Raw genomic sequence first — 27,158 nt, forward strand, 5'->3', positions numbered from 1 at the left:
CACATTCACAACACCTCAATAAACTATTTTAAGTTCCCATTAAAAAAAAATCACAACACAGTGGAAAACTAACAACTTCTCAGTCAGTTCCCTGTATTTCTCGGCTGGCTGGGTGTTTGTGCATAGTGCGAACCATGGGATAATTGTTAGCGGGCCGCCGTCCAAGGCTAAACAAATGGCCCCCGAGTCCAAACTACCCCGCTTGGAGGAACAGAACAGAACAGAACACAGCATCTGGTACCGAATGAGGCCTGCCAACTGTGTGTGTGTGTCTGTGTGTCTGTGTGTGTGTGTGTGTGTGTGTGTGTGTGTGTGTGTGTGTGTGTGTGTGTGTGTGTGTGTGTGTGTGTGTGTGTGTGTGTGTGTGTGTGTGTGTGTGTGCGTGCTCCCCACTCTAGCTGGGGTCCTGTCAGCACAGCCGGCATTTTATTTATTGCCGGTTGGAAGTACACACCCAATTACAACCAGATTTAGGTGTAGACTCTGAGCAGAGTGAGTGAGTGAGTGAGTGAGTGAGTGAGTGAGTGAGTGAGTGAGTGAGTGAGTGAGTGAGTGAGTGAGTGAGTGAGTGAGTGAGTGAGTGAGTGAGGAGTGAGTGAGTGAGTGAGTGAGTGAGTGAGTGAGTGAGTGAGTGAGTGAGTGAGTGAGTGAGTGAGTGAGTGAGTGAGTGAGTGAGTGAGTGAGTAGTGTGAGTGAGTGAGTGTGGAGAACTTCCATTTAATATAGTGGACTAGTTCTGGATGGAGGCCAGTGCTAGTTGAGTAGGTAGAGTTGGGGAATGTGTATGTTTGTAATGGTGTGTGTGGTGGGAGGATGAAGCGGAAGGCTGGGCATTTCTGTAGGCTGGGTGTTAAAGGTAGGGTGAGCAGGCAGGATGTGTGGAGGTGTGTAAGGGCAGAGGGTTCAACTGAGGTGTAGACTACAGAGGTAGCAGGGATGTGGAGGTGGCGAAGATAGAGGTGATACAGAGGATGGGTAGATGAAGGGAAGGAGAGGAACAAGTATGAGGGGAATAGAGCACATGTACCATTTCCATTCAGCCAGTGTGCCTAATGGCATACAGTTATCTGTAAGGTCCCTCAGTCGAGCAGTGAATTTTAGACACAGATTCAACCCCAACTAGTGGCCTAGTTACAGTTACGACTTAAATCGGCTTGAAAATCTATGACAAGACTTGAAAATGGCTGTCTAGCAATGATCAACAACCGACTTGACAGAGCTTGAAGAATATTTCAAAGAATAATGTTTAAAAAAATATTGTACAATCCAGGTGTGGAAAGCTCTTAGAGACTTACCCAGAAAGACTCACAGCTGTAAAGGCTGCCAACGGTGATTCTAACATGTAATGATTCAGGGGTGTGAATACTTATGTAAATGAGATATTTCTGTATTTCATTTTCAATACATTTTCAAAATTCTAACAACAAAAAATGAACTGTGTAGATGGGTGAAGATTATAATTTGTTGCTGTAGCACAACAAAATGTGTAATACGTCAATGGGTATGAATACTTTCTGAAGGCACTGTATCGCTCTCCCTCCAAAACCGCTATTATGCCTTGATGACCCCATTCACTCATGTAAGCATGAGAGGACTAGTCCGCTGTCAAAACATCATGTCATTTCTTGGAATTCCCTTGTTCCCCCCCCAAAAAACTCAACCAATCAAAAACTCTTACTCAACCAACCGGCAATGGCAACAGTGTCGTAAAACAGAGACAACACAGAGACGATGCTGTGTCTAAAAACAGAGACGATGCTGTGTCTAAAAACAGAGACAACACAGAGACGATGCTGTGTCTAAAAACAGAGACAACACAGAGACGATGCTGTGTCTAAAAACAGAGACAACACAGAGACGATGCTGTGTCTAAAAACAGAGACAACACAGAGACGATGCTGTGTCTAAAAACAGAGACAACACAGAGACGATGCTGTGTCTAAAAACACACCCACCCACATACACACACACACACAAACACACCCTGCCCAGTCATAACAGGACTTCATAGCTGGATAGAGAGAGAGACGGCTGCTATACTTTCACAGTATTACAACTCTGTTAGCTGCCATCTGTTGTTGTCTCTAACCTCTCAGCCCCATGTGATTCCACACCCAGATTCAAATCTCTAACAGGGATTGTACTTTACCTCTGTCCCCTGATTCACCAAATTCATGAATCCACCCCACCCCTCCTACCTGGTCAGGCCCATTGATGGAGACAGAGGCTAATGGCACTATGACGTAGAAGGGTTTACTTTACCTGTGTTTCTATACAACCACGGTGGGGTGTCTATGATCTCTTTCCCTCTCTGCCTGTCTGTTTCTCTCTTTTGCTCTCTTTCCCTCTCTGCCTGTCTGTTTCTCTCTTTTGCTCTCTTTCCCTCTCTGCCTGTCTGTTTCTCTCTTTTGCTCTCTTTCCCTCTCTCCTGTATTACCTCTCTCTCTCTCTTTCTCCCCTCTTGCTCCCTCTTTCTCTTTTTCTTTCTCTCTTCTTCTTTCTCTCTCTCTCTCTCTCTCTCTCTCTCTCTCTCTCTCTCTCTCTCTCTCTCTCTCTCTCTCTCTCTCTCTCTCTCTCTCTCTCTCTCTCTCTCTCTCTCTCCCTCTCCCTCTCCCTCTCCCTCTGTGTGGCTGTGGGGGTAAACTAATTCTGTGTCTTTTTGTTTTGAAGGATATTAGTGTACCAGTGATTTTTGTATTATAGTAAACCAGATTTGGATATTATGATTTGGCGGGATTTGCAGTTAGGTTGTTGGCTAGCCATCACCATGTATAAAGCCATGTTTAGTCCAATATCACTGACACGTCATCTACAGTGTGTTCTTATGAAATTCAGATGGTGGTTTCCATCCATGTGTCTCTAACATATTTACTCGGGTCTGTTCAGGAGAGTATACTGTTTACAGAATGTTACGCAATATTACAGAATGTTCAGATGGAAATGCAGTGGGAATAGATACAAAAGTCAAGAAGAATAGGAAATTGTCCACCCCAATTATTACTCAATGAACACCCCCCCCCCTGTTTTCTTTCCTCTCTGTGTCTATTTCCTTTCAGGCCATGTATATGTTCATTGCCCTGGCCTTGGTTTGTGACGATTACTTTGTCCCTTCGCTGGAGAAGATATGTGAGGTATGTATGGACAAAGACAGAGTCTGCATCCCAAAAGGCAGCCTATTCCATATGTAGTTTACTAACCTATGGGCCCTGGTCAAAGGTAGTGCACTATATAGGGAATAGGGTGCCATTTGGGATGCAGATTAACAAGATGTGGATAAGATGTGCTTATGTTGCTGTTTGTCCTTCTGTGTGTTAGGGTCGCAGTTCAGTTCAGGGTCAAGGGTTAGGCTGTGGTATTCTTCTCAATGACATGTTGGATCCCGTGCCACTTCCATCTTATTACAGTGTTAACACTGATATACTGTGAAGCTTCTCGTTCTTTCTCTTTATCTCTCTCTCTCGCTATCCCTCTCTTTCTCTTTCTCTCGTTTCTTCTCTCTCTCCCTCTCATTCTCTTTCTCTCTCTCTTTTCTTCTCTCTCTATCTCCCCCTCGTTCTCTTTCTAACTCTCTCCCTCTCCCTCTCTTTCTCTTTCTCTCGTTTCTTCTCTCTCTCTCCCTCTCATTCTCTTTCTCTCTCTCTTTTCTTCTCTCTCTCTATCTCCCCCTCGTTCTCTTTCTAACTCTCTCCCTCTCATTCTCTCTCTCTCTCTCTCTCTTTTCTTCTCTCTCTCTCTCTCTCATTCTCTTTCTCTCTTTTCTTCTCTCTCTTTTCTTCTATCTCTCTCCCTCTCATTCTCATTCTCTCTTTCTCTCTCTCTTTTCTTCTATCTCTCTCCCTCTCAATCTCATTCTCTCTTTCTCTCTCTTTTCTTCTCTCTCTCTCCCTCTCATTCTCTTTCTCTCTCTCTTTTCTTCTATCTCTCTCCCTCTCATTCTCATTCTCTCTTTCTCTCTCTCTTTTCTTCTATCTCTCTCCCTCTCATTCTCATTCTCTCTTTCTCTCTCTTTTCTTCTCTCTCTCTCCCTCTCATTCTCTTTCTCTCTCTCTTTTCTTCTCTCTCTCTCTAGCGTCTTCATCTCAGTGAGGATGTAGCAGGGGCAACCTTTATGGCCGCTGGAAGCTCCGCCCCTGAACTCTTCACCTCTGTCATAGGTAACACAAACACACACACACACACATGCAATACACATTCTTACACACACACACACACACACACACACACACACACACACACACACACACACACACACACACACACACACACACACACACACACACACACACACACACACACACACACACACACACACACACACAACCCAGTAGAAGAGGAACCTGTATAGGGATTAACAACATATTACATGTTAATCCAATTAATAGAGTGTAAATGAACATTGATGAGAAGCAATGCGCTGACGTCAGTATTTTAGATTGGCGCTTTTGATAACACTGTAGATTAGAAGCAGACTGTTGTACTCACTGTAAACAGAGAAGGTTTTTAGAACAAGACTCTGTAGTTGGTTGAACCCTTTGACGTGGCCGAGCTGTTTATATGTGTTGTGACGGCCGGGGGGCAGTTGTTTGATCCCATTGTCAATGTATCACATCCAGTCATCCTGGGCCACTCCACACACACACACTCGACACACACACACACACACACACACACACACACACACACACACACACACACACACACACACACACACACACACACACACACAGCACCGCTAAGACTAGAGACGTCAGAATCTGTCGGAGTAGACTGCATGTTACACAAGGACAAAGTGCCGTGTCATACTGCGTGTACATGTGTGTCCTCGCCGCAGGGGTCTTCATCACTAAAGGAGATGTGGGTGTGGGGACCATTGTGGGGTCAGCAGTCTTCAACATCCTCTGCATCATCGGAGTGTGTGGAATCTTTGCTGGCCAGGTATCATGTCAAACTGTTATATCATATTAGAAAACCGTGGATCCTGAATGAGTTCTTGGTATTTTGACTTGCTTGTATATCTCAGTACAGCACATCACATACATACAGTGGGGAGAACAAGTATTTGATACACTGCTGATTTTGCAGGTTTTCCTACTTACAAAGCATGTAGAGGTCTGTAATTTTTATCGTAGGTACACTATGATAAAAAGTGTGTGGCCCGAAACCTGAAGGATCTGGAGAAGGTCTGTATGGAGGAGTGGGCCAAAATCCCTGCTGCAGTGTGTGCAAACCTGGTCAAGAACTACAGGAAACGTATGATCTCTGTAATTGCAAACAAAGGTTTCTGTTAATTAATTACTTAGAAATCATACAATGTGATTTTCTGGATTTTTGTTTTAGATTCCGTCTCTCACAGTTGAAGTGTACCTATGATAAAAATGACAGACCTCTACATGCTTTGTAAGTAGGAAAACCTGCAAAATCGGCAGTGTATCAAATACTTGTTCTCCCCACTGTATATCTACAGAATACAGATTTATAGATATACATTTAAATCGAATCAAATTGTATTTGTCACATGCTCCGAATACAACAACCTCACAGTGAAATGCTTACTTACGAGACCTTAACCAACAATGCAGTTTTAAGAAAATACTATTTATTTTTTATTTTTTAAGTAAGAGATAAGAAGCCTCTTGGACCTAATGTAGGCTACATACAGTGTCCATATCTATTGTCCATATCTATTGTCCAAGAATATCCATAACAACAACATGTGTTCTCCATACTGTGTACAAAGTGAGTACATGTACATTTGCACGTACAGTACACCATATATAATGATTATGAACTGACCACAGTTACGGTATCACATCTGTAGCCTGCCTTACACTGGCCTACTGTAATATGTTTTCTCCCTGTCCAGATCCCTGCACCATGCCGTGCCAAGCCTGAATCCAACATGATATATTCCCTGATGACATAACATTTACATGATAGGGTGCAGCCATAGTGATTTGATCTCAGATTGTCCATTATGTAAGGAAGTAAAGGCCTACTGCCTGGAAACAGTGTATTACTGTAAAGTCATCTTAATACTGCCAGGAATACAGTGTGTTACTGTAAAGTCATCTTAATACTGCCAGGAAACAGTGTATTTACTGTAAAGTCATCTTAATACTGCCAGGAAATAGTGTATTACTGTAAAGTCATCTTAATACTCCTCACTATTGTTGATCTAGTAGAGATCAGTTTGTACCATCTTGCTAGCTCGTACGGTCTATTCTGGCTATACAGCAAAAACAGATCTGGGACCAGACTTTGGCTACGTGTTTCTCATAGGAAGACATGATGTGCTTTACAGTTTGGATAGCCTGATCCGAGATCTGTTGGTGCTGTCTAGCGGGACATGACTGTAGGAGTTTTCTCTACAGCACAAACAGATCTGGGACCAGGCTAGGGCTTGACTGTGTTTCTCTAAGGAAGATATGTGTTTCACTGTAGTAGTGTGTGTGGGTTGATTTGCATGCTAAATACAGGCTCTATAACGCATTAGTCACTGTGTGGTAGGCTGCCTGTGCTGCATATCATTATGTAAAATCAATGAATACACCGACACCTTTTTGGAGTAGGTGAGCACTGCCTGCTTGTCCTTTGTAAGTAGCGGGATCTATTCAGGTCAACTCAAGAGCTCTTCGTGTATCTCGATATGCTTGTGAGGGAGCTGGAGCTATAATCGTTATTGTTGCGCCGAACCGCCGGCAATATAAAGCGCTATCATGAGGGTATGCTTGACTGCAGTTAATCAGTGTGATAATGCTGTGTCTTTTGTTTGTGTCCTGTTTGTCTTCTCTCCATCTGTCTCTAGGCTGTGAAGCTCTCCCATTGGACACTACTCAGAGACTCCGCCTACTACACGCTCTCTATCGCAGCCCTCATTGCAGTAAGTGGCCAAACACACACACACACGCGCGCACACACACACACACACACACACACACATGCACGGATACACACACAAGCAGCGTGCCAACACCTGAGTTCTCCCTGCGTTACAAAGAGCGAGAGAGAGAAAGAGACAGAGAGAGGAAGAGGAAGAAAGAGCGAGAGAGAGAGAGAGAGAGAGAGCGAGAGAGAGAGAGAGATAGACATACAGACGGGTAAAGACAAGAGAGAGAGAGAGGCAGATAGAGACAGAACATCAGCTGGACCAGTCTGTCTGATAGAGAGAGTTTAGCTCGAGACAGAACATCAGCTGGACCAGGCTGTCTGATAGAGAGAGTTTTGCTCGAGACAGAACATCAGCTGGACCAGTCTGTTTGATAGAGAGAGTTTAGCTCGAGACAGAACATCAGCTGGACCAGTCTGTCTGAGAACCCTGCTCTGATGTGCAGACAGACTCATCACGCATCACTCCTCCCAATTAAACAGAACACTGGGTCTGACTGACATAGATAAACGACAACTGCACTGAACTGACCCTCCATACACGGTATTATTATAATGCAGGTTGACGTTTTTTGTCATGAATTTTGCCCTGGAGGCAGAACTGAGCGATGTCCGCTAGGGACAGATGGACATTTACCGGGGGGATGGGTGGTCCAAAATCATTTAACTTTTCGGAGGGTAGTGTTTTTTTCCCCCTGGTTTACATTCCCTCTTCTGCTCGTATTTTCCCTATAAACAATGGCTTGAGGTACTTTTGACATTAACCTAATAAAGTTTAAAAGCATTTGTGAAGGTTTGGTGTGGCTATTATTAAGCTTTAGCTACTGCCGGCCTATGATATGAAGGCAGTGTGCCACATCACTACTAACTGACTTGAGCTGAGGAAGTCTGTTTCAGGCCTACCAGAGTTTCTCCTATAATCTAATGCTTATCTAATAGTCTGATCTAAAATGTACGAATTAGCCCCCTTCTGTACGCCTATATCTGAATAGCAGACGCAGTAGTCATCTGACATGAAGAAATGCAGGCTACGGCATATCTCTATCTCTCTGGGTCTAGGCCTAAGCTTCTCTTCCTTTATATAGGCTATATATATTTATTTATTAAGGTATTTATATCATACAGTGGACACCTAAGTCTAAAGGCCTATGCATGCAATGCCCTGATACATTTTGAGCTCAAATCTCTGACCATGAGGTGGACAATTATTCTTTTAGGAATTAGCCTAAAAACCAATAAATAAATAGGCTCTAAAGTTTTGCATAAGCTGCACATCGAAACACGAGGAATAGTGTTTTTTGTCATTTGTTATTGCTGTTTTTTTTGGCCAACATTCCTTGTTTATTGATGGCGCTGACGGCGCCAGGTCGGATCTGAAAATCTTCTCTGTCATGTTGTCCGGCGCCAAATTTTCCCAAAGGAAACTGAAATGGTGTATTGTTTTTATGAATATTTTAGAATATTTGCATGAAAATCTGTCACCAATTGGATGGAAACCTAGCTACAGACACCCACTGCATGGTGCAGGGATATGGACAGGGAGAATACATGTTACAGTAGGCCAGTGAGGCAGGCTATGGCTGTACAGATGTTCGCTAGTCCAGTGTCACTTTGATTATGCCTGCACATCATGGTTCACCAGCAGCCCCAAACATCTAAAGAATAAGCTAACAGCCAAACAAGCTTGTAAGAATTGTACTTAAACTCCCCCCTCATACTAATCTGGAGGTTGATCATTTTTCGTCTCTATCTATTTAATTGTATATGTATTTATGTAAAAATAGGGACCATAATGGAAATAAGTCCCCGACTTTATTGTGCAATCCCGCTCACTTTAAAAAATATTTGTGTATATACAGTTGAAGTCGGAAGTTTACATACACTTGGGTTGGAGTCATTAAAACTTGTTTTTCAAAGTTGTGGCAAAATGGCTTTAGGACAACAAAGTCAAGGTATTGGAGTGGCCATCACAAAGCCCTGACCTCAATCCTATAGAACATTTGTGGGCAGAACTGAAAAAGCGTGTGCGAGCAATGAGGCCTACAAACCTGACTCAGTTACACCAGCTTTGTCAGGCGGAATGGACCAAAATTCACCCGAACTTATTGTGGGAAGCTTGTGGAAGGGCTACTTTTTACGTTCATCTCTAGGAGACAGAAGGCGTCTCCTTCCTGAGCGGTATGACGTCTGCTTGGTCCCGTGGTGTTTATACTTGCGTACTATTGTTTGTTCAGATGAACGTGGTACCTTCAGGTGTTTGGAAATTGCTCCCAAGGATGAACCAGACTTGTGGAGGTTTACAATTTGTCTTGGTCTTGGCTGATTTCTTTTGATTTTCCCATGATGTCAAGCATTGAAATACATTAAAAGGTACACCTCCAATTGACTCAAATGATGTCAATTAGCCTATCAGAAGCTTCTAAAGCCATGACATCGTTTTCTGGAATTTCCCAAGCTGTTTAAAGGCACAGTCAATTTAGTGTATGTTAACTTCTGATCCACTGAAATTGTGATACAGTGAATTCTAAGTGAAATAATCTGTCTGTAAACAATTGTTGGAAAAATGACTTGTGTCATGCACAAAGTAGATGTCCTAACCGGCTTGCCATAACTATAGTTTGCTAACAAGAAATTTGTGGAGTGGTGGAAAAACAAGTTTTAATGACACCAACCTAAGTGTATGTAAACTTCCGACTTCAACTGTATTTATTTAATTATAAATATGGCATAAAAATGTTGAAAATCTGATTTCCCTTTAGCTGATCATTGTCTGCAGCCATCTCTGATCGTGGTGTAATGAAACAAGCAGGGAGAGTGAGCTCGTCTATGGTGGTCGGCGAACCCTCAACCTTCTGGCCCGTAGCCCTGCATGGCATTGACTGTGCCACAAAAGCTTAAGTGGCAAAGTCGATATCCAGGTTTATAAACACACGGCCGCTACAGTTATTGTTATCTTTGGTTGTACACATTATTTTGAGTTAATTCTATGAGGGGGGAGGGTGTTCAATTTATTTTACAGTACAATGAGAGGGTCTTAATTTAAGGTTAGGGATTAGCAATGTGGTTAGGGTTAGGTTTAAAATCAGATTTTATGACTTTGTGACTGTGCCAGCTAGTGACCACTCTGCATAGCTGCCTCCAGGGCAAGATTCATGACAATAAATGCCAACCTGGAATTATAACATGCCTTTGACTCTACAGACTGGATAATAGTAGTATGAAATGCCAATGACTCACTGGATAATCTTCAGTTCTGGGTATATGTTAGCCTTTTAGCATGAAGCATAATGGCACAGCACATACATCCACACGAGTCATTGCAGAAAGAGAAGTACTGTATTTTTCCACTTGACATTGGCTAAGTTAGACTGTAATGAATCAGATGTTGAATAACAGGTCTATTTGTCCTGGTTCTGTCATGGAGGAAAGTTCTGGAGTTGGCATACCCTCTGGTGGTCAAGATAGACATAGCATTGCTTTAATAATCAGCACTGGAAATGCAGGGAGATTGTGTTATTACCTCTCTCCCTTTACCTAAATATTATCAATCCCTCTTTTTCTCCTCACAGTTTATCTACGACGGGGAGGTTACATGGTATGTAAAAATGTGTTTCTCTTGATATTCAGTTTGTTGATAATCAGTTGATAAGTCTCTCCGCTGGTGTATTTTGAATAGATTCTCCCCTGCTCGTCTTAACTGTATGTGTGATGTGTGCTGGGGGTGGGGGGGGGGGGGGCTGCTCTGCCAACAGAGCGGAAGACACACTTCCGTTGTTCGCATGGACAATAAAGTTGGATTCATTCTATTCTATATTGTATTCAAGGTGGGAGTCTCTAGTCCTGAACGTGATGTACCTCTTCTACATTCTAATCATGAAGTAAGTATGAGCATCATCTGGCAGGTCACATCATCACACACCAGGAACACACACAATTCCCATCTGGACCAAGAGCTATTCAGTCATTTAGATACTGTACAGTCAGAGGCTAGTGTATTACACTGTTTACTCACAGGAAAGTCTGCATACTTCTGTAAACTCTTGTATACTTTCTACTCAATTCTCATTGTCTCTGAGCTGAGTTTTCATCACTTGTGTGTGTAGGTTTAACGGCAGAGCGAGGCGCTACTTTGACCGGCGGAAGAAGAGCTCCGTGAGTCTGGCCAACGGTCTGACGGGCAGCACTGACCTGGAGGACAATGTCACCTGTGACGCCACCGCCGTCCTGCTCAAGAAAGGTACCTACCCTGGTGGCACACAGATATGACATCACATTATCCGGCTTCTGTGGGGCAACACTTTATTTGGATAGTACATCTACAGACTATCACTAACTGTTCAACTAACTATCTACTAACCTTAACCCTTTACCCTAACTCTTATTCTAACCCTAACCCTAACCTTAGCAAGCGGCTGCTTATCAACAGATAGTTTGTTGATGGTATGAGTATCTGAACTATCCAAATAAACTGTGACCTTCTGTGGTACAATACAGAGAAATACAGTTTACCTCAAAATTATTATTATTATTTTGATAGTTGTGGTGGTTCCACTGAAAAGGAACTATTGTAGAATCTCAGTTTCAGTTACTTCGAGATTTTGGCGAGGCCCTTTATCTACTTCCCCTGAGTCAGGTGAATTCATGGATACCATTTTTATGTCTCTGTCCAGTTTGAAGGAAGTTGCTAACTACTGTTAGCTCATTGCACTAACGCTAGTTAGCATTGGCTCGTGAAACTACCTCCAACTTCTTTCATACTGGACACAGTTCATCTGACTCTGAATAAAGTGTCGATAAAGTGCTTCATTGCCCAAATCCTGAAGAATCCCTTTAAAACTTCTTGACGCACGGATCCCTTTAGCGGGATCATTTTCATCAACAACCGCTGAATTGCAGAGCGCCAAATTCAAAACAAATTTGCAAAAAATATTTATATTCATGAAATCACAAGTGCAATATAGCAAAACACAGCTTAGCTTGTTGTTAATCCACCTGTCGTGTCAGATTTTGAAAATATGCTTTACAGCGAAAGCAATCCAAGCGTTTGTGTGAGTTTATCGATCACTAGACAAAACATTACAAACACCTAGCAGCAATGTAGATTGGTCACGAAAGTCAGAACAGCAATAAAATGAATCGCTTACCTTTGATGATCTTTGGATGTTTGCACTCACGAGACTCCCAGTTACACAATAAATGTTCCTTTTGTTCGATAAAGATTATTTTTATATCAAAAAACCTCCATTTGTTTGGCGCGTTATGTTCAGTATTCCACAGCCTTAGGCAGGTCATCAAGGGTTGACGAAAATTCCAAATAGTATCCGTAAAGTTCGTAGAAACATGTCAAACGTTTTTAATAATCAATCCTCAGGTTGTTTTTAACATAAATAATCGATAATATTTCAACCGGACGGTAAACTATTCAATAACAGAGATAAAGAAAATGTTGAGCTACAACTTTCGCGCGCATGAACTAATGGAAGGACATTCAGCTATCCACAGACGCGATTTGATAAATCTCGCTAATTTTTCAGAATAAAAGCTTGAAACTATGTCTAAAGACTGTTCACACCCTGAGGAAGCCATAGGAAAAGGAATCTGGTTGATATCCCTCTAAATGGACGAAAGGCAGGCAATGGAACAATGATATTTCAAAATAAGAGGCACTTCCGGGTTGGATTCCTGCAAATTCAGTTCTGTAATACTCACAGACAATATTTTGACAGTTTTGGAAACTTTAGAGTGTTTTCTATCCTACTCTGTCAATGTTATGCATATTCTAGCATCTGGACCTGAGAAATAGGCAGCTTACATTGGGAACGTTATTTTTCCAAACATAAAAATTCTGCCCCCTAGCTTCAAGAGGTTGTTAAGGCACTCAGTGGAAGGTACACACGTGTATGTATGAGTTTCTTGTGTCACCAGTCTGTTATTGATAACAGTAGCCATTTTGTGACTGTACCCATAGCTAACTTCCAGTGTAAGCCAAGTGTGCTGATGGTGAATGAGCTACTGTCAGCCTACCCCCACCAGCTGTCCTTCTCTCATTGATAAACTATTGGAGAAGAAGTAACCAGGCGGCCATTTTGTGTCTGTCCCCATAGCTAACTTCCAGTGTAAGCCCAGTGTGCTGATGGTGGATGAGCTACTGTCAGCCTACCCCCACCAGCTGTCCTTCTCTGAGGCTGGCATGAGGATCATGATCACCAGTCACTTCTCCCCCAGGACACGATTAGCCATGGCTTCACGCATGCTCATCAATGAGGTAAGATTAGGGTAACACAGACACTCACACACACACGTACACATGTACTGTATGAATTTGACATTTACACCCCACCCTCCACACACACAAGTCTGTACACACACACACACACACACACACACACACACACACACACACACACACACAGACACACACACACACACACACACACACACACACACACACACACACACACACACACACACACACACACACACACACACACACACACACACACACACACTCTATCTCTCTCTGTGACTCAGTATTGTGTGTGTGTGTGCAGAGACAGAGGGTGATCAACACCAGTGAGACCAGGGTCAACCAACACATCACCAATGGAGACTCAGACTCTGCAGCTGCCAGGGCTCCAGAGAGGCGGGGTCTGGAGAACGGCAGGACGGGCGGGGCCGAGAGAGGGCTGAACGGGAGATGCCTAGGTCAGGGGGTCCTGGAGTCGGGGAATGAGACGGAAAACGAGAACGAGGATAATGAGAATAATGAGAACGACGGAGGAGAGGAGGAAGAGGACGAGAACGAAGGACCTCTGGTCCCTCACAGACCACCAGGTGTGAGATCATGTTATATGTCTATTTTCTTTATTCTATGTTTTACATATTTCAATTCACTGACGCTCATTTTCTCTCTTCCAATCCTTTTCTCTTTCTCTCTCTCTCTCTCTCTCTCTCTCTGTTTCTGTCTCGTTCTCTCTCTCTCAATTCAATGATAAAAAATATTTTTTTAATTATCTCTCTCTGTCCCTCTCCCTTTCTCCCTTTCTCTCTCTCTCTCTCTCTCTCTCTCTCTCTCTCTCTCTCTCTCTCTCTCTCTCTCTCTCTCTCTCTCTCTCTCTCTCTCTCTCTGACCCTCTCCCTTTCCCTCTCTCTCTCTCTCTCTCTCTCTCTCGCTCTCTCTCTCTCTCTCTCTCTCTCTCTCTCTCTCTCTCTCTCTCTCTCTCTCTCTCTCTCTCTCTCTCTCTCTCTCTCTCTGAACCTCTCCCTTTCCCTCTCTCTCTCTCTCTCTCTCTCTCTCGCTCTCTCTCTCTCTCTCTCTCTCTCTCTCTCTCTCTCTCTCTCTCTCTCTCTCTCTCTCTCTCTCCTCCAGCGGGTGTGTGTAACAAGATGAAGTGGCTGCTGTGCTGGCCTCTGTGCCTGCTCCTCTTCTTCACCATCCCTAACTGTGCCAAGCCACCCTGGGAGAGATGGTTCATGGTCTCCTTCGTCACCTCCACCATGTGGATAGCTGGCTTCTCCTACATTATGGTCTGGATGGTGAGTTCTTATTTAACCTTTATTTACTAAATGTCATATTAGCCTTGGCTCCAGCTGTCCTCTCAAACGGGAATACAGTGTTGAGGTCTGGTAATTGTCTTGCAGAAAAATGCTGTGTGACGGTTCCATTCTAGCCTTGGTTACTATTCTAATGGTACGACTGCCATGTTGTCATTGACTATAGGTGACTGTGATTGGGTACACGCTCGGCATCCCTGATGTCATCATGGGCATCACGTTCCTGGCGGCGGGGACTAGTGTTCCAGACTGCATGGCCAGCCTCATCGTGGCACGCCAAGGTACTGTAGGGAGAGAGACACACAGAGAGCACTCCATCAAAATCAACTCCACAACACAGAGCTGTTGAACTACGGTACTGCACACGCGAAGTACAGTGTTATAATACAATGTATTACGATAGATTTTTCTCTTCTGTCTAGGTCTGGGAGACATGGCCATCTCTAACTCTATTGGCAGCAATGTGTTTGATATTCTGGTGGGCCTTGGCCTGCCCTGGCTTTTACAGACCCTCTGCATTGACTATGGATCAACTGTGAGTATTCCTGCTATTACCCATGTTATTTTTTTCTTACTATTTCCCAACATTGTAGACAGGCTTAGAGCTGATCATGTGTTTCTGGGTCCTCTTCAGATCTCTCTGAACAGTAGAGGATTGATCTTCTCTGTTGCGCTGCTCTTGGCCTCAGTGTTCCTCACAGTGAGTACAGGGTGTACTCAGAGCAGCCTAACCCCAATACTAGCTTCAACTTTATTTTAAAACAACTGTCTATAAACCAGTGTGTTGTGCTAATGTTTTCACCTGTAACCTACCTAGAATACCTCCAACAACCTATCACTCTCTATGGTCTATCTATGAAACACACAGAAATGTAGTGTACTATGTTAACTCAAAATCTCAAACTCTTCCTCTGTCCTCAGGTGCTGGGCGTCCACTTAAACAAATGGACTCTGGACCGTCGACTGGGTCTGACCTGTCTCCTCATGTACGCAGTCTTCGTCTGTTTCTCCGTCCTCATCGAGTTCAACGTCTTCATCTTCGTCAACCTGCCCATGTGCCGCGAGATCCTCTGATCCTCGTACTCTTCCTCCTCCTCTTCCTCCTGCTTTCGCTCCCGGAGGATGTCTTTGCCACAGGTCTTTGCTCCCTGTCCGCTCGCCCCACCCTCGTGTGGATTTTTATCTTGAAATAATAGTTGTTTAATTTATCTTTGGTGCAATACAAGCGAAAGATGAACGGAGATTTTGTGTTGGTCTGGTTTTGGCTGGAGAAGAGAAGTCGTAAGAGAAAGTCCCATTGGAACATGGTCAAAGGTCAACCGAACAGGAAGTAGTAGTGACTGCTTCCTGTTAGCTTTCTGTTGCCAGGTAAACTGAAGACATTGGTTTGGATAAACTAAACTGTATTATCATCGACGTCGATGTATAAGCTGCTAACTGACTGAGAGAAAATGATTGGCTAACGGCGATTGATAGCCAATAGGATTGTGTTATTTTCTTACTCTTTGTACATGTTTGGATTTAAATATTATACATATTGTTTAAGGTGTTTTAAGTTAAGATGGATGTGCGACAGGATTCCATTTGTGCTGGCTGTAAATATTTGAAGAGAATATTGACATGGAGAAGTTTATTGACATATCGCTCTCACTTAGACTGGTCCGGTTCTTCAACCATTCGGTGAAGCGGCAAGAATCAAAGAAGAGGAGGAGGATATTTTTGTTTAAGCTGAGTGCACTGTAGTGACTTGCCCAAACAGTGATGCTCTCATGCCAGCCATTTCTTCTCGCAAAGTGTAAGATAGCATGACATGCTAATCGCGAGTCTATTCCTTTAGTTTTGTGCTGTCAGGGAGAGTTCATATTAATCTATTCTATTTGCAGTAAGAAATATTTATGTACAGTACAGTTTCTTTTGAGTTATTTTCTCTCCAAATATATGTGGGATATAGAGTACCAGTCAAAAGTTTGGACACAGCTGCTCGTTCCAGGGTTTTTCTTTATTTTTACTGTTTTATACATTGTAGAATAAAAGTGAAGACATCAAAACTATGAAAAAGCACATGTGGAATCATGTAGTAACCAAAACTAGTGTTAAACAAATCAAAATATATTTTATATTTGAGATACTTCAAATAGCCACCCTTTGCCTTAATGACAGCTTTGCACAGTCTTGGAATTCTCTCAACCAGCTTCATGAAGTAGTCAGCTGGAATGCATTACAATTAACAGTTGTGCCTTGTTAAAAGTTCATTTGTGGAATTTCTTTCCTTCCTAATGCGTTTGAGCCAATCAATTGTGTTGTGACAAGGTAGGAGTGGTATACAGAAGATAGCCTTATTTGGTAAAAGACCAAGTCCATATTATGGCAAGAGCAGCTCAAATAAGCAAAGAGAAACAACAGTCCATCATTACTTTAAGACATAAAGGTCAGTCAATCCGGAAAATGTCAAGAACTTTGAAAGTTTCTTCAAGTGCAGTCGCAACAACCGTCAAGCGCTATGATGAAACTGGCTCTCATGAGGACCGCCACAGGAAAGGAAGACCCAGAGTTACCTCTGCTGCAGAGGATAAGTTCATTAGAGTTACCAGCCTCAGAAATTGCAGCCCAAATAAATCCTTCACAGAGTTCAAGTAACAGATACGTCTCAACATCAACTGTTCAGAGAAGACTGCATGAATCAGGCCTTCATGGTCGAATTGCTGCAAAGAAACCACTAACTAAGGACACCAATAAGAAGAAGAGACTTGCTTGGGCCAAGAAACACAAGCAATGGACATCAGAACGGTAGAAATCTGTCCTTTGGTCTGATGAGTCCAAATTTTAGATTTTTGGTTCAAACCGCCGTGTCTTTGTGAGACGCAGAATAGGTGAACGGATGATCTCTGCATGTGTGGTTCCCACCCTGAAGCATGGAGGAGGAGGTGTGGGGGTGCTTTGCTGGTGACACTGTCTGTGATTTATTTAGAATTCAAGGCACACTTAACCAGCATGGCTACCACAACATCCTGCAGCGATACGCCATCCCATCTGGTTTACGCTTAGTGGGACTATAATTTGTTTTTCAACAGGACAATGACCGAAAACCCACCTCCAGGCTGTGTAAGGGCTATTTGACCAAGAAGGAGTGTGATGGAGTGCTGCATCAGATGATCTGGACTCCACAATCACCCGACCTCAAACCAATTGAGATGGTTTGGGATGAGTTGGACCGCAGAGTGAAGGAAAAGCAGCCAACAAGTGCTCAGCATATGTGGGAACACCTTCAAGGCTGTTGGAAAAGCATTCCTCATGAAGCTGGTTGAGAGAATGCCAAGCGTGTGCAAAGCCGTCATCAAGGCAAAGGGTGGCTACTTTGAAGAATCTAAAATATATTTTGGTTGCTACATGATTCCATATGTGTTATTTGATAGTTTTGATATCTTCACTATTATTCTACAATGTAGAAAATAGTGAAAATAAAGAAAAACCCTTGAATGAGTAGTTGTGTCCAAACCTTTGACTGGTACTGTATATTTTTCCTAATATTTCCCAAAATTATTGTAAATAAGGGATATCCCTGGAGTTGAAATCCAGCACCGTCACTTTATTGAACAGAGATACGTTATATAATACGTTATATAATATGTTTCTGTTGTACAGCATCTAGTTGTATGCAACTGTAACTACTGAACTTTAGGACCCTTTTAGGCTATAGAATCTTGTACAATAGCAGTATACCTTCTACGCAATAGTAGAATATGTTCTACCCAGTTGAGTACAACATTTCTACTTAAGGAAAATAAGTATTTTTAGAATAGTAGGTGATGTAAGAAAGTACACTGTTGAGTTAAAGATGGATTGAAGTGTGTGTGTGTGTGTGTTTGTGTCTGCACCACGCATGCGTGCAAGTATGTTTTTGTCTGTGTCTGTGGGTGGGGGTGGGGGAGGACCATGGAAATCTTGTTAATGAGCAGACATAATCATGATTTATTTATTTATGGATTCATTTATTCACAGATCGTGTCTGCTCTATCGGTATCAGAAAAGAATGTGGATCCAGTTGTAAGTGGAATGCTTTATGTTCTTCTTTCTATGTTATTGAGATTCAGTGTACCAATTATATAATCAAAATACTGGAAATCTGGCTATGTTGTTTATATTTAAGAATATAGAACTTTATCATTTATAAGTTTTGTATAGCTCTTATTTCAGATATAGTATATATTGCATCATTTGAATATTGTAAAAATGAACAGTTTGGCAGATGCAGTACATGGCACATTAACTAGACTGGTTTAGCCACCAGAGGGCGTTCAAGTAAGTTTCATTTGGGAGCCATTGAATTAGATTTGATATCTCGGTGTCAGTTTCTACAGTTTCTAGCAAGCAAACCTTTCGCACTCGCACAACACATGTATTCTCAAAACAGTGCTTCTTAAACTCTTGTAATATCCCAGGCCCCGTATTCACAGAGTCTCAGAGTAGAAGTGCTAATCTAGGATCAGGTTCCAGCTGTCCAAATAATCTTATTCATTATGAGCTAACAGACCCACCTGATCCTAGATCAGAACCCATGAAACATTTTATGAATACAGGTTCAGGTATTCAGTTAAGGCCTCAAACCAACAACAAGTGTGGATGTGTTAATGTATTTGAGCCAAAGCAGTAACATATTTTGTCAACAACAGTATTGCCACTTTGTATCAGTGCTTTGTATCCACAGCATGTGTTCAGACCAAAAGTGGAGATGTGCTAACAGCAATGTCTACTATGACTTACTTTTATAAGGATTACCATGGTTACCAGATTAAAGGACCAGTCCGCTATCTTTGTGATGCTTTGTAGCCACACGAATGGTCCTCAGACTCAGTGTGTTGTGTAAGTATTTGTACATTTTCAATTAGGGCCAGTAAAACAATAAGATTGTTGATTTTGGCACATAGAAAACAGTTTGGGTACGTTTAAGTGAATGGAAGAGGAATTTTGTGTTAGTCTGCATGTCTCTTCATAATAAGTCTGATTATTTTCCTGTGTACATTTGAATTAAGGTATTTCATGATCAAAAGGCTCTGTTTTGATTCTGTTATTATACTGTTCATACCAAAAGGGAATATAGGCTATTATAAACCATGGTTAAATAACTTATGACGAGCATATTTATTTGAAAAAAAATACAGTATTTAGAATGTAGGCCTACTTCCCTAATTGGTTTCAACAAGAACCAATGTCATTTTACAGTCATGTCTTTGGAATTGTTTGTAAATCCTCATTTTCTTTCCTGAGGGCCTCTGGTTAACGTAGCCTCTCTTAGTACTCTGTGTTTAGGAGGGATTCGGTCGTATTTGGCTCCCAGGGGCTTTCTTGCAATAAACAGATTTACATACAGTACAATAGTTTCTACATTGTTATTATTGTGATTATGTATTTTTTTATTTAAGCTTTATTTATCCAGGAAAGACCCATTGAGGTCAGACGACCTCTTTTACACCTGACAAGTGTTAATTGGAAAATCAGCAGGATGAGAACACCAAAGGAAGGAATTGACGTGGACAAAGGTTGAATAAGGTTTATGGACATAGGTTAGATGAGTTATAAATTGTACTGATTGTCATGTATTCGGCACAGTAGGCTACTTTTGATTGAAAGTCTTTGTTTGTTTCAGCATTTTACACCAATGTCCTGCAGATGTTCTAATCTCCTTATATTGAAAAATGAATCAGTCGAAACAACTGTTGAATAAGTGTATGTTTATAGGCCTACAGTACATGAAGAATAAAAAGTCGGTCTGAGAAATAGTCGTCCAACATCCCCATCAGCGCATGAAGACGTTCCAGAACTGGTCATGTGATCTAGAGGTTAGCACTCGCTCGAGCCTTGCACTCGCTCTGCTGTGTTTTGCCGGGAGAGGGTTGAGCCTGAGCGAGGTGTACAGAACTGAACTGGAGTTGTGCAATGGAGACGTTTTGGCAAGAATGAAACTTCAAAAGAATGAAACTATACAATATGATGCAAAACTATATGAAACAAAAGTAAAACTTTATGAGTTCGCGTTGCACCACGCATTAACCACTTGGAATTGTGTGGTTTCTGCCACAAGAAGACTGGACTTTGTCTTTAGGTAAGCACTTTACGCCTTCTTTATCCATAAGTGTTTACAAACATTGGTTTCTTACTAATGCAGTTTTAACAATATTGTCGTTATGGCCAATTGAGATATGAACTGTAAAAGAATGATTACTTATTATTTTGATATTGTCATAAATACAGGTTTTAGTTTACTTAAAAATATATAGTTTATCGGAGACTTGGTCTTTCTGGTTGAATAAAGTCTAACAAAAGAATGCACGTTAAAGGGGCAATCAGCTGTTGCTACATCCAATTTTGGACTTCAATTTCTGATATGTACCCATTGATACTTGAAGAATATAACTTGTAAATGCCTCATGAGCTGTCATACCACATCAGAACCCAAAATATACGCTTGTTTTACTCCAATGTTTGTAAACAAAGTAAAAGTAAACAAAAACTATACAGCCTAAAAACATGGTTAAAAGTATAATGTTTACATCCTGAATGGTCAGTCCTTGCATCCATAGCTCTGTCTATACATTTGGGAGTGATTTCATTTCTCCAGCCCCATCCCTCAGCTTTTTACCAAAACAGGGGCATGGATCACCTTTGTTATTATTTCAACAGCTGATTGCCACTTTAAATAGTGTTAAAATGATGAGGGTGTAACTCATAGCTGACAAAGTAATGTCCATATAGACAAACCCTTTCCACTCAGTGATATGCAAGTCTGGATGTGAGTTTTTATGGGGGGCCTGTAGTATCAAGTCAGACATACTTGGAAAGTCCAAAGTGAAGGATAATTCATATTAATTCATTTGTACACATCAAGCAGTAGTCTTAGTCTAATGCTTTTCCAGTCTAAGAGTAATAACACTTGCGCCAATTTCTCCTGGCACAAATAGGAATTCCTTCTGTCCAATGTGCTGTATTTGACGAGGTCTTATCTATAGACTTAACTCCACTTCTGAGTACAGTACACTTAGCCAACTTTAGTCATTCAGGGGTATGCTACTTGTTTGTCCAAGAGATTTGGAACAAGTTCAAAAGAAGCAGGAATATGTCTGGAACAGACATCAAAAGGGGATTTCAGACCATGTATTAGTCTGCTACGGTCATGTTCAGAGGTGTAGCTACTCTGACCGCGTTTGACCTGACCTGGTTCAGTTTGATGTGTTCAGATATGCAGTACTTGCCCCTATACAAACATATCATCATATATCACTATCATATCCTCAAGTAAAAGTATGGAGGCGGTGTGCTCTCTCTCTCTCTCTCTCTCTCTCTCTCTCTCTCTCTCTTTCTATCTCTTTCCCCTTGCTACTCTGTGAAGCGATAGTGGGCTTTCTTCCCATAGCTGTCCATTCAACTTTCCGTCTTTCCATCCAAGAATAGCGCATGGAAAACATTGGAGGACACATTGGCACAGACCTGTCTAGAGCTGAACATACAGAAAACATACCACAATCGACTGCATCCCCTGCAACCCCATTGGCCAGCAATTGTTACCAGATGTTTGTCAATAATCATTTTTGGATCTTTTTCCTGGGTAATGTTCAAGGGAGAGAGATTTTGGCGGCCGGTGGGTTACGAGGATATGAATCAGCAGACAGGATTTTTTTTTACAAATGGACAACAGGTTTTGACCATGGCTTGATTTTGTTACTATGGTAGGAGTCCCTTGTTTCCCATAGCCAGGCCCAGACCATGTCCTCATTGTAAGTTAAGCCAGATACTGTCTGTATCTCGTTCCAGGTGTTTTTTTCCTTTGGAGGGGAGCATGGAAGGTTATTTTAGTAGCCTGGAGTCTTTGTTTTCTACTGTATAAACTACCTTGAGGCTGAGACTTAAGTCTGATAACTGTTGGTCCAACAACCTCTAGCTCCCTGACCCAAACAGGGCCGGCTACTGTAGTGTACGAAGGGCCCTCAAATATGATGAGCCGCTGAGCGTGGGCCCCATACTAAATAAATTATATTTTTGCGAGCCGCCAATTAAGTTCCTGAAAGCCACATGCAGCTCTCAAGCTTCGCAGTGACTATCACTGGTGCAGAGTGAGACAGGCAGGTGCAAAGGCTATTTGCATATTGATGGAAAAATATAGGAAATACAGGATAGGAAAGAAAGAGAGACTGATCAAATTTTAACCCAACATGTTCTGTAGGTATAATAAAACCAATATTTAATTTAGTAAAAAATAAATGGGTAAAAATACAAATATCTATATATATTTTAAGGCTGACCCCATTTAGTTGTTTGGTCGATAGCCTGTTGGTCGACCAAGATTTTTTTAGTCGAGCAGATGGCAAATATATACAAAAAATGTATGGCACACAAGACACCTGTCTGATTCGTACCTGTCTGAGTGGACTAATCCATTGTGGAGGCAGCGGGGATGGCACACCAGTATCACCAGTAGTACATTTACAATGAATACCATAATATCTCATCTACAATGTGTGTTTGGTTACGGTAATTTCTGTTAATGCATTTAATATATCATTATTACTGTCTTACCGTTGTCATTGTAGGAGTGGACACGCTGTTTGCAGAGCACACAACCTAGGCTACACTTGTGAGAATGTTTGGGGGGTTCATTTCATTCCATTTACGAGTTGTCAATTTATTAATTGTCTTTTGTTTGGAATACTCCTGTCAATATTGAGTAAGGACGTGCACCTGATTACGCATATAGAAGTAGGCCTAGGCTACCTGGCCTGCGCACAAAATGAGGCTTATAAATGTGCCCATTTGGGGATCTGATAGTATTTAGAATTGTCTTAACTCACAACTCTCGGTCGACCAACAGCCTATCAACCAAACAATCGACCAGACGACTAAATAGGGTCAGCCCTAATATATATAAGGGCTATATAAGCTCTGCGCCTCAAACAGCAAGTAAACAAAGTCTGTTTTTACATCCATCCAAGATTTATTTTATTCAGGGACAGCCCTACTATATATATATTTTTTTCCCACTGCCCCATTGCGGACCACTGGGGGTCCCTGGACCTCAGTTTGAGAACCCCGGAACTAGAGCATTGGCTAAGTCAGAGGTTGCAAATGCGGTCTAGACACATTTCTCTGCCTTGTGAGGCGACACTGGAATATCCACGGTTTTGTAGTGGGTGATGTCATCAGGAAGCAGGCACTCAAGTTACAGCCGTGAGGATTGCACCGTTTTGTTCCCCAAAGACATATCCCACTGAACGCTTTCACAGGACCAGACTGTACCGGTGGCGTTACTCCTGCACGGCATAGAAACACACACACACACACACACACACACACACACACACTTTCTGTCTAGGTTCAAACATCTTCAATATCACTGGTTTTCCTATTATGGCTTGAGGAAATGATTCTGTAACTGTATATTTAAGATTTGTATAGCTGAATATACCCTGCCAGTTTTAAATTCAAATTTACTCTCACTGTAGCCTACATAACTTTATACCTTTTATTTGATTTACCGTTTATTTAACCAGGCAAGTCAATTAAGAACACATTCTTATTTACAATGACGGCCTGGCAAGAGGAAAAGTACCTTCCGTTCGGGACAGGCTGGGATACTACTGTGGATGTGTTGGTTCCACTTTTCTGGCCTTCGTTATTTACTTAACAAATAAGAAACACTCAAAATGTGCACTTATAAATCAGCACAATTTTAATCAAAATTATAGCTGTAGACAGAAGTCAAAGATCAAACATCAGACATACAACTGATGTCTCTCCTGAGTTATATACCTGAGATCACACCTTATCCTATGTCAAACCTTGCATGTGCAGCTAAAATAACAAGTTATTCTTAACACAAGGTTTCTGAGAACCTGTCTCAGCGGTATGCACATCTGCCCTTGTTTCAGAGAAAAACAGATGCTGTCTCTCTGCGTCTCGCTATCACCCTCAGTCCCTTTTCTCACTGACGCGGGGCTGCGAGTTTTGGCAGAGAGCTAGACACAGACCGAGGCCTCAATATTCAGCTATACAGTGAGCATGAGTACAATGGCACGTAAGCAAATGAATAACAACATCATCAATGGTGGGGGTCTTTAGAAGACCCCCAAAATCAACTTTAACCCTACAGATGTCCCAAAACTGGAGTTTTTGAATAATCTTTCCTTCATTTTCAAGCCGAACTAAAGTCATTGGAATTCAGAATATGCCAGACAGAGAGAGTATTGGAGCGCTCAGCAGACCCTGAACTACTGAAATGCTACTATATATTATGGCCTACTTTGGTTTCCTTTCAACACCACAGAGTGCTGGTGGGTTCAATTTGAGGCCTAGTGGAAGGGTTTGGGTGGAGTCGCCATAACTAACCAATAACCATCCCTCTTGGTTTCTTGGCCTTGCTCCCTCCTTTTGTCTTTATCCATCTCTCTTTCCTCTCCCTCCCCCCATCTCTCTTTCTCTGCCCCGTCCTTCCTGGTCTCCTAATATCTGCTTCCCAGTGGCTAAGACATCTGAAGAGAGAGAGAGACATTACACATACTTCTTCTAAGTGGAGAACTACATCCTCGGTCTTCACCCTTATTTCTGGTTCTCGTTTAGTGGGGAGTGGCCCAGTGCTTTGAGTCATGTGACTCAATTCAGAATGTGCTAAAACAACTCCCGACTTTTCCGCTTGGTCTTGACCATAGTGCAGAAATCACAGAGTGGAAAGTAAGTTTTGATAGGACGGTGGTGGCGGTGCCTGGTGCTTGCTGTAACAACAGATTAAGTTGAGGTGGTTGTGTTTATTTTGACCTTGTGTTCTCTCCATGCGTTTCTCTAGAGACCTCTGTTAATGCTGGTCATTGGAATTACAGAGTTTATCCTTCTAGTCACTGTAAACAACTACTACTATAACAAGCAACATGCCTACTTGGTGGGCTATGTACTGCTATGCAATGTTGATTATAGTGTTTCTATGATACCAATGTCGCGATACCAGGAAGTAAGGACGCAAAGGAAACAAAACATGAAGAGGAGTACATTTCCTGAGGAAAACAGTCCTCATGTTGGAATCAAACAGCTTTATGTTGTCACCCAGAGTCATATTTGTTTCTTCTCCAAGCTATAGCACACAATATTTCCTTTTTTTGCCAAGGAAAATCTGGTATCGTCATGGCGATACTGGTATCATGACAACACTAGTTCATGACTCTTTATAAGCTCCTATGCTCAGTCACTACATACCCCTCTGAGAGTAATATGGGTCTACAAAGCATCTCAGAGTAGGAACGCTGATCTAGGATCTGTCCATATAATCTAGGATCTGTCCATATAATGTGATTCATTATGATCTAAAGGAAAAAAGGGATCTTAGCTAGCGAACGTCTCAGCTGTCTTGGTGTAACTCAACATGTGTTCGGCGTTCGTCCAAACCCACCGCGTGTCTCCTTCAAGCAGAAAGTTGGCCGGCACAACAGAGTGACGACGCCTGGCGCTTAACGACACTTGTTTGTTTCCGTGGAAGACTGAAGTGTTTTTTTTTATGCAATTACTCAACTTCTTTTAAATAGTGCCAGGTTCTTCTTCCGTCCCCTTCAGGCCAAAGTCATCGTTCTTCTAGGTAGATTGTCTGGGTAGTTTATGGAACAAGTATCTCTTTCTTTTTGTCTTTGTCTCTCCTTTCGTTGTTCTCTCTCCATTACAAAGCAATGGAATGCTCTGTAGCTACGGTATCTGTTGTTTAGCTTCAGTGTCTGTGTTTCATCTTTCTCTTCCTCCCCAACGTACAGTCGGTGTTTTAGGTGGTTCGTGCTTGTCATAGCTGCACGTAAAGGTTCTATTAGGCTAAGTCTTCATAGTTCGTAAGGTGTGAACCTTCAAGCCATGTAGGGCCTCAAGCTTTTTCTTGGGACTACAGTTAGTTATATTACATAACCAACAGAGCTTGGGGACTTATAGGGCATCAACTAGGAACCTGTGACTCTAGTGTGAATCTCATTCCACTCTGATGCCTCCAGGTCTCTCACCCTATCCAGTATTACTCCTGGGTCATGTTCAGTAGGGAGAACATGTTGTGAAACGATAAATTCCCCCTCTGTCTCCCCTCTGTCCACCCAGATGATAAAGCACTGAAGTGCAAGGGCCTCTTGTTGCTGTGAGAGCAAGAGAGAGAAATATCAACAAAGAGAGACGGAACAGGGCAGATTCAGAGAGAGAAATATCAACAAAGAGAGGCGAAACAGGGCAGATTCAGAGAGAGAAATATCAACAAAGAGAAGCGGAACAGGGCGGATTCAGAGAGAGAAATATCAACAAAGAGAGGTGGAACAGGGCAGATTCAGAGAGAGAAATATCAACAAAGAGAGGCGGAACAGGGCAGATTCAGAGAGAGAAATATCAACAAAGAGAGGCGGAACAGGGCAGATTCAGAGAGAGAAATATCAACAAAGAGAGGCGGAACAGGGCAGATTCAGAGAGAGAAATATCAACAAAGAGAGGCGGAACAGGGCGGATTCAGAGAGAGAAATATCAACAAAGAGAGGAGGAACAGGGCAGATTCAGAGAGAGAAATATCAACAAAGAGAGGAGGAACAGGGCAGATTCAGAGAGAGAAATATCAACAAAGAGAGGCGGAACAGGGCGGATTCAGAGAGAAAAATATCAACAAAGAGAGGAGGAACAGGGCAGATTCAGAGAGAGAAATATCAACAAAGAGAGGCGGAACAGGGCAG

At 42.2% G+C, this 27,158-nt stretch overlaps 2 protein-coding genes across 2 annotated transcripts in view; both read left to right on the top strand.

The window, feature by feature from the left end:
• The window catches only part of LOC120023152 (sodium/potassium/calcium exchanger 3-like), a 61,076-nt gene extending 45,563 nt beyond the window's left edge, over positions 1 to 15,513 (top strand). Inside the window, exons 5-18 of the mRNA XM_038967156.1 lie at positions 3,057 to 3,131; positions 4,070 to 4,154; positions 4,832 to 4,935; positions 6,806 to 6,880; positions 10,455 to 10,480; positions 10,710 to 10,763; positions 10,989 to 11,122; positions 12,990 to 13,150; positions 13,437 to 13,719; positions 14,255 to 14,421; positions 14,606 to 14,720; positions 14,862 to 14,974; positions 15,074 to 15,139; positions 15,361 to 15,513. Of these exons, the coding sequence (XP_038823084.1) occupies positions 3,057 to 3,131; positions 4,070 to 4,154; positions 4,832 to 4,935; positions 6,806 to 6,880; positions 10,455 to 10,480; positions 10,710 to 10,763; positions 10,989 to 11,122; positions 12,990 to 13,150; positions 13,437 to 13,719; positions 14,255 to 14,421; positions 14,606 to 14,720; positions 14,862 to 14,974; positions 15,074 to 15,139; positions 15,361 to 15,513 (1,611 nt within the window). The remainder of the gene's footprint in view (positions 1 to 3,056; positions 3,132 to 4,069; positions 4,155 to 4,831; positions 4,936 to 6,805; positions 6,881 to 10,454; positions 10,481 to 10,709; positions 10,764 to 10,988; positions 11,123 to 12,989; positions 13,151 to 13,436; positions 13,720 to 14,254; positions 14,422 to 14,605; positions 14,721 to 14,861; positions 14,975 to 15,073; positions 15,140 to 15,360) is intronic.
• A 4,859-nt stretch (positions 15,514 to 20,372) lies between these two features.
• Positions 20,373 to 27,158, top strand: part of LOC120066899 (ras and Rab interactor 2-like) — a 46,764-nt gene continuing 39,978 nt past the window's right edge. Inside the window, exon 1 of the mRNA XM_039018284.1 lies at positions 20,373 to 20,539. The gene's annotated coding sequence lies outside the window, so the exon portion shown is untranslated. The remainder of the gene's footprint in view (positions 20,540 to 27,158) is intronic.

The sequence above is a fragment of the Salvelinus namaycush genome, chromosome 2 (genome assembly GCF_016432855.1).
Source record: "Salvelinus namaycush isolate Seneca chromosome 2, SaNama_1.0, whole genome shotgun sequence".
In the NCBI taxonomy this organism is placed as follows: Eukaryota; Metazoa; Chordata; class Actinopteri; order Salmoniformes; family Salmonidae; genus Salvelinus; species Salvelinus namaycush.